This window comes from Fulmarus glacialis, unplaced genomic scaffold, assembly GCF_000690835.1.
Source record: "Fulmarus glacialis isolate BGI_N327 unplaced genomic scaffold, ASM69083v1 scaffold5085, whole genome shotgun sequence".
Taxonomy (NCBI): Eukaryota; Metazoa; Chordata; class Aves; order Procellariiformes; family Procellariidae; genus Fulmarus; species Fulmarus glacialis.
The window spans coordinates 184-7,003 of NW_009212217.1; the positions used below are offsets into that span (position 1 = coordinate 184).

General features: G+C 39.4%; 1 protein-coding gene across 1 annotated transcript in view; it reads left to right on the forward strand.

The window, feature by feature from the left end:
- Positions 1 to 344: 344 nt before the first annotated feature.
- Positions 345 to 6,820, forward strand: part of LOC104076789 (heat shock factor protein 2) — a gene marked incomplete at its 5' end in the record, with an annotated part of 6,600 nt that continues 124 nt past the window's right edge. The window contains 8 exons of the mRNA XM_009577788.1: positions 345 to 406; positions 520 to 604; positions 1,481 to 1,650; positions 2,953 to 3,222; positions 3,787 to 3,892; positions 5,495 to 5,548; positions 6,141 to 6,225; positions 6,603 to 6,789. Coding sequence (XP_009576083.1) covers positions 345 to 406; positions 520 to 604; positions 1,481 to 1,650; positions 2,953 to 3,222; positions 3,787 to 3,892; positions 5,495 to 5,548; positions 6,141 to 6,225; positions 6,603 to 6,789 — 1,019 coding nt within the window. The remainder of the gene's footprint in view (positions 407 to 519; positions 605 to 1,480; positions 1,651 to 2,952; positions 3,223 to 3,786; positions 3,893 to 5,494; positions 5,549 to 6,140; positions 6,226 to 6,602; positions 6,790 to 6,820) is intronic.

The window sequence follows — 6,820 nt, forward strand, 5'->3', positions numbered from 1 at the left end:
CTCTGCTTATTAGAGTTCTTCTAATAGTTTGAGTTACTGGATGTTTTTCTGTGTGTTCTATGATGTAGTGTAAAAGTCTGCTCTTACTGCCTGCTATGTGAAAAGCCTTTCTTAGACAACTGAATAACTCTATTCTTTTTAGATATTACCAGCCATGTTTTCTATTCTACCACAATTTTTAACTTTTCTGAACAGTTCTATATGAGAGTTACTACACAAAATAAGTGATCTGCTGTTTATGTATAGATTTTATTATTGAAGTCTTCTGCTATAAGGTATGTTGATACTCTGAGAGAAGCAATTACAGAGTAGAGCAACTAACAATAGTGTTCTTTTCCTTATAGATTGTACAATTTATTGTTACCTTGGTACAGAATAACCAACTAGTGAGCCTAAAACGCAAGAGGTAAATATGGTCTTGAAAACTTGCTGTCCAGACAATACACTGACATGTTTTGTTGACTAAAACCAAAGAATTAGTTTTGAGATGGCTTTCTTCCTTTACTCGTTCTGATTTAGGCCTCTGCTTCTGAACACTAATGGACCTACAAAGTCAAATGTATTTCAACAAATTGTGAAAGAACCAGCTGACAGTAACCACCATGTAAGTTTTCTTTCATGCGTACTCTTTGTTATGATGAAAGAAGGAGTGGAGAGGGGCAGACAGATCAAGTAGCTTGTCTTATGGGGAATAAAACATAGCTGTGTACTGAGAACTATCAACTTCTAGAAGTGATATGCCATGTTGTCTTTCCTTCAGAAGCCAAGTATGTTGATAATCACCATTCACTTTTCAATATAAGCATGTATAAGCCAGTTACCTGTGTATTAAGTACAGCTTTATGTGAACCTACTGAAAGCAGTTTGCTTTTAATAATAGTGCTGTTAGAAATAGCATATGTATGTTGTGTTGTTATCTCTGGGAGTTGGGCGCCCCTAGCCCCATACAGGGACGAGGATCCAGCATGTTGCTCTGCAAGGCAACATCCAACCCAACAAAATCACGTCAAGTTCCTGTGCCATTTGAATGTCACGCCACTGGAAGTTATTTTCTGCTGTCCAAATAATGGTTGGTGGGGAAATCATTAGAATGAGTGCTGTAGCATGGTACCAGAATTAATAGCTTTATAACAAGGTACTATCTAAACAGCAGTCACTGTTTTAATATTTTTAGTTCTTGTCTAGTCCTGTCGTTGCAGCTTTTTTGTTGCTTTTGCTGAGAGTGCTAGTATATTTTTATTTCTGTGCGTGTAGTATTTGCCAAACATTTTTTCTGTAGGTGCTATTCTCCAGCTTGTTCATTTATTTGTATGGGTTTTTTATTAAATGTAGATCTATAGAAACAGATTGTAATCTCCAAGGTGTAGGAAAGCTTTTACACCTCTTTAGAATTGAAGCATTGTAAGATACAATGATAGCTGTCAGAATGCTGAAGCTCATTGTCCTTCTCTCCCCTGACTCTTTTTAAAATAATTCTCAGGTACCTCTCAACAGAAACGAGGGCTTAAAACAAAGGGAACAGATTTCAGATGACATCATTATTTATGATGTCACTGAGGATGTGGGTGATGAAGAAAATCCCATGGGTGATGAAGAAAATCTTCCCATTACACCAGAAGCAAATGAAGATACCACTTCAGATTCTTCCAAGTAAGAAGTCTCTAGAAGTCTATATAGATAATTGGCTTTCCGTGTTGTATAATATGCAATCATTCAGATGTCTTAGATTTTTTTTTTTTGTAATGAAGTGGTCAGAATTACTCGGTACTCCTGCACATATAGAAGCTTCATCTGTGAATTCACACTAGGTTCTGATTAATTGACCTCTGGATTTGTTCCAAATCATTAATTGGCTGTTGGAGTTTTAATATGCGGAGGATAAAAACTAGTGAGAAGCAATCTGTTTTATTGCACTCTTGTTAAGTACACTGCTTGTCCAAAGACAAAGTGGGTGATGTCTTCTTACTTTTGGTTATGAATACAGACAGGAATGACTTCCCTTGGTTTTACAGATTTTTATGGAGAATAATCTGCGTGTGCTATTTGTCAAGTGATGGTGTGGTCTTTGAACTTTATTAAGCCAGTTAATGGCAGGGGTTTTTTTCAGTGTTCTGTCACTATGTTCCTTCCTGTCTGTACTTAGCACTATAGAAGTAGTTCATCTTTCAGCTATGAGCAGTTGAAACTCGGTCCAGGGATTGAGATGCAACTCTCTTCCTGAGTTACATTGTATTGACAAGGCCTGTATTATGCCTCAAGGAATAAAACTTAGATATTTCAAGCTTATACTTCAACTAGTAGCATTGTTCTTGTTCAGCTGATGTCTGGGAATGCATTCTCTGTTAGAAAAGCTTCATGAAGATAAGGCTGTGATAGAGAGGCAGCACAATTAACAGCTACTTAAGGGTTAAGAAAACCAGAATATGGATGAAAGCAAGTCATTTGAGACTCTTTCTTGGGTTTTAGGTTGCCTTTCTGGTATACATAACAAGGTTAATTAACTACAGCACTGTCAACTAAGATCCTTTATGTTATGGATGCTCCAGAGTTGATTCTGTTCAACAGGAAAGATGCAAAATACATATTGTCTGTCTAGTTTGATGGTCTCGTACGCTTTAGTCCACTTCGTACATACTTTACATTTATATGCGAGCTTATAGTTGTTCTAGTGCAAAAAATACCAGTGTTCCTACATCTTTTTAGTAGTTGTTATTGTGGTCTAGCACAACAGTGTCTACTAGCTGAGCTGCATTAACTGTGTTGAGCATTACAACACCATATCAATGGAAAATAGATATATAGAGTATCTTGCTGTGTTTCGTATTAAAAAGCAGTAGGGAAGTTTACTTCCTTATAGTAGCTTCACTAAAATGAGAAGTAACTAAACCTGTGGAATAGTACCAATTTAAATGAGTGTATGAAATGCTTTCATTCATTTGTCTCCTTTTACAGCTGTAGTCATTCTCCCGATATTGTAATTGTGGAAGATGATAATGAAGAAGAATATGCCCCTGTAATTCAAGGGGATAAAAGCACAGAATCAGTTGCTATCCCAGCTAATGATCCCCTCAGCCCTGTCAGTGACAGTACAAGCCCACTCATGTCAAGTGCTGTACAGCTGAATAACCAGTCAACTTTAACTGTAGAAGATCCAGTCTCAATGATGGATTCCATACTCAGTGAGAATGGAGTAATTTCACAGAATATAAATCTTCTTGGAAAGTGAGTAGCCTGGTCTTTTATTTTTTCAAGTATTAGATTGTTTGACTGAAGTAAAAAGAACTGAACAGTAGTTTCTGTTGAGAACTTCAAATTTATAGGTCACCTTTATTCTAGCCAGTTTCTAAAAATCCTTCTATTTTAAGTATTTTAAGATAGGACCTCTGATTTTTATCATGAAGCGAGTGAATTGGGGTGCATAATCTGACAGTGTAATGTTGCGGATGTCACTGTTTGAACTGTCAGGATTTATCTGCGTAGCTCTTGCAAGTGGATGAGACTCAGGGCTACCTGGATGCAAGAATCGCATCTCTGCTGACGTCATGTCATGGTGTTATGTTGATGTGATACCTGTTTCAGAGCACAGTCTGCTTTACTTGGGTTCTCCTCTAAAGAGGCTAAAAGTTTTAACTTTTTTCCGGAGGTTGTTTCTAATGAAAGACTCCACTTCATTCTAGTTCTGGTGAAGATTTTTAGATGCATGTAGTACATCTGTGTAAAGCTTAATTGTGGATTTCTCTTCCTTTTGTTAAGGGATACAGCAATAAAGTGTTGTTTGTCTTCTAGAGTTGAACTTCTGGATTATCTTGACAGTATCGACTGCAGTTTAGAGGACTTCCAAGCTATGTTATCAGGACGACAGTTCAGCATAGATCCAGATCTCCTGGTCGATGTAATTTTCACTGTTTATTTTCAGTATTTTGGTAACACACTACAGGAAATACTTGTGTGGGTTGTTACTGTTGAAAAGAGATCTAAATCACAACAGTTTTGGGGGTTTTTTTTGCCTTTCTTCCCTTTAAAAAAGGGAAGTTTTAAATATTTGTGAATTTGTGTTTCTGGGGCACTGGTATAATTCTCAGTGCTACACCACTGCTCAAGTGAATGCTTTTTGATTGAAGAATGGCTTTCTTAATGAAATAATGCTTATATTTGTTGCTACATGAACTCAGACACCAATTAGATTAATACTCTTGCTTTGAAATAGCCCAGCACATCATCTGTGGTCTCCTCAATGAATGGGGGTTAAAAAGGCTCTTGGCATTTATTTTACAAGTTTCTCTGACATTTCAGGTTATTTCTAAGGAGTATGTGTATGTTCTCAATTTCTCTTCAGATTTATGTTGAGTAGAATGGTCTAGGTTGGAAGGGACCTGTGCATGTCATCTAGTCCAGCCCCTTGCTCAAAGCAGGGCCAGCTTCAAAGTTGGATCATTTGCTCAGGACCTTGTTGACTCAAATTCTGAAATCTCCAAAGATGGGAGTTCCACAGCCTCTCGGGTGCCTGTTCCAGTGCTTGACTCTTCTTGGTGAAGAATTTCCTTATGTCAGTCACAATTTTCCCTGCTGCAGCTTGTAGCTCTTGCCTCTTGTCCTTTGTCCACCTCTGTGGAGTTTGTCTTCTCTGTAACTCCTGTTTAGAAGCAGTAGAAGAGTGCAGTTACCCTCCCTTGTCTGTCCTCTCCAGACAAGATTAGCAAAGCTCCCTCAGCCTCTTGTGTGTCATAAGCCCCCAAACATCTGTGGCCCTCCAGATGCCCCATAGTTTGAAAACTCTTGTACTGGGAGGCCTAAAACTGGACACTCTTCCACAAGTGGCCCCAGGTGCTGGGCAGAGAGAACTAATTGCTTCCAGTGACCTCCTGGCTGTGCTTTGCCTGTAGCAGAGCATGCCTCCCTGTAGCAAGGCCGTGCCGCTGGCTCAGGTTAGGGTGTTGTCTACGACGACGCCCAGGTTCCCGCTCTGAGGAGCCGCTGCCTGTCCGTTTGTTCCCTTACCTGGGCCAGTGCATGAGGTTACTGTGTCCTAAATGCGTTTGGCTGTTGAACCTGATGGAGTGCCTGTTGGCCCCACTCCCGCTTTGCTGAGAATCCCTCGTAACAGCAGTTCTGCTCTCCCACATATGGATGACTCCTTCCAGTTTGGTGTCACTTGGAAACTTGATCAGGGTGTCTTCTTCCTTATGGTACACAGAATTCTCCATGCAGCAACATAAGAAGGAATCCGCAGAAGACTGCAGCAAACCATGTTAGTCTGTTAGATGTAATATAGTTGTTTCCTTTGTGACTGAGGTTCATGGAATTCCAAACCATTATGCTCCAAAGCTAGGTTTTCTTTGCAAAAGTGGTAAATACCTGTAAATAAACTCTAATCCTGATGGAGCGTGAAAACATTAAGTACAGGGATTATTCTTACACATGCAGCTGTAATGTTCTTGTATTCTTAATAGCAACATCGAGATACCTAAAACTTGATGTGTTTTGTCTTGTTCAGCTTTTTACAAGCTCCGTGCAGATGAATCCCACAGATCATATCACTAATACCAAAGTAAGTCTTAAATCCATTGCTCAATGTACACAGTAGTGAGAGATGCAAACTTTATTCATCCTTTACTATTTTCTTTTCTGGTATAATAGCGTTTTTTTCATACTCTGGCTTTGAAGACTTCCATGAGAATAGGAAGGCTGCAGATGAATTCATCCTGTTTGTTAGGTTTTAAACAGAAAAGGGAAAAGCACCCTAATTAATAATGTCCTGTAAAACTTGTATTACCTTGAGGCCAATACCTGTACGTTGTACCAATCTCTTGATTTTGTATCCTCTAAGATATTAGTACTTGCAAACACGGTACACACTTTGTCAGAATGGTTTCCTCTGTATTGTCTGGTGGGAAAAGAAACGCAAGAACAAGCAGTAGAGCAAATATCTGGCTCTTTGAATTTGTCCTGCTTGAGTAAGCCTGTGTTTCCATTTCTCGTTTTCTCAGCCAAGGCGTATTAGTATGGGTAACTGATGCCACTGTATCCCTTTGCAAATAAAAACTTTGATTTTTTCTTTTTAATAGTTGGTCAGGTTCATGTTCTAGAGGCATTGGAAAAGGCTTTAAGCGTGTGTGTTAAGTTTTTGCTTTTGTTTCCAGATGGAGACAAAGGGAATAGAAACTACCAAGAATAATGCTGGTCCAGCAGCTTCACAGGAAACACAAGCTTCTAAGCCCAAATCAGGTTAGTCGTGGTGTTTTGTTGAAACAGTTTAACAGTTGAACAAGCATTGTTCTAAAAACGATCTCGGTTATTTGCTCTTTGTCTGGTTTTGTCATGCTGATAAGCAAATAACCAAAACAAAATACTTACTATAGTTGCTTTTTAGGTTTTTGGTACTGCACCAGGTGCAGAGAAACTGGTATTTTTGCAGGAGAATCTGAACAAATAATGTTATGCATGAACGTAACAATTCTTTAATCGCTCGTTTAAAACAAATACCTATGATGTTTTTTATTGATGATTCTTTAAATAAATTCTGTGGGTTGGATTTTGTTTTTTCCTTCTGCACATAGAAAGGCATGTGAACTTACAATGTTTTGGGATTTTCTTCCCCTTAGATAAGCAGCTCATACAGTACACTGCGTTTCCACTCCTTGCATTCCTTGATGGGAACCCGGGCTCTGCCGTTGAGAGCGGGAGCTCTGCAGCAGAAACTCCTCCTTCTGTTGACAAACCCCTGGAAGTGGACGAGCTCCTGGAGAGCAGCCTGGATCCCGAGCCCACCCAGAGCAAACTGGTGCGGCTGGGGGCGCCGGCAGAGGGAGAAGCGGGCGGA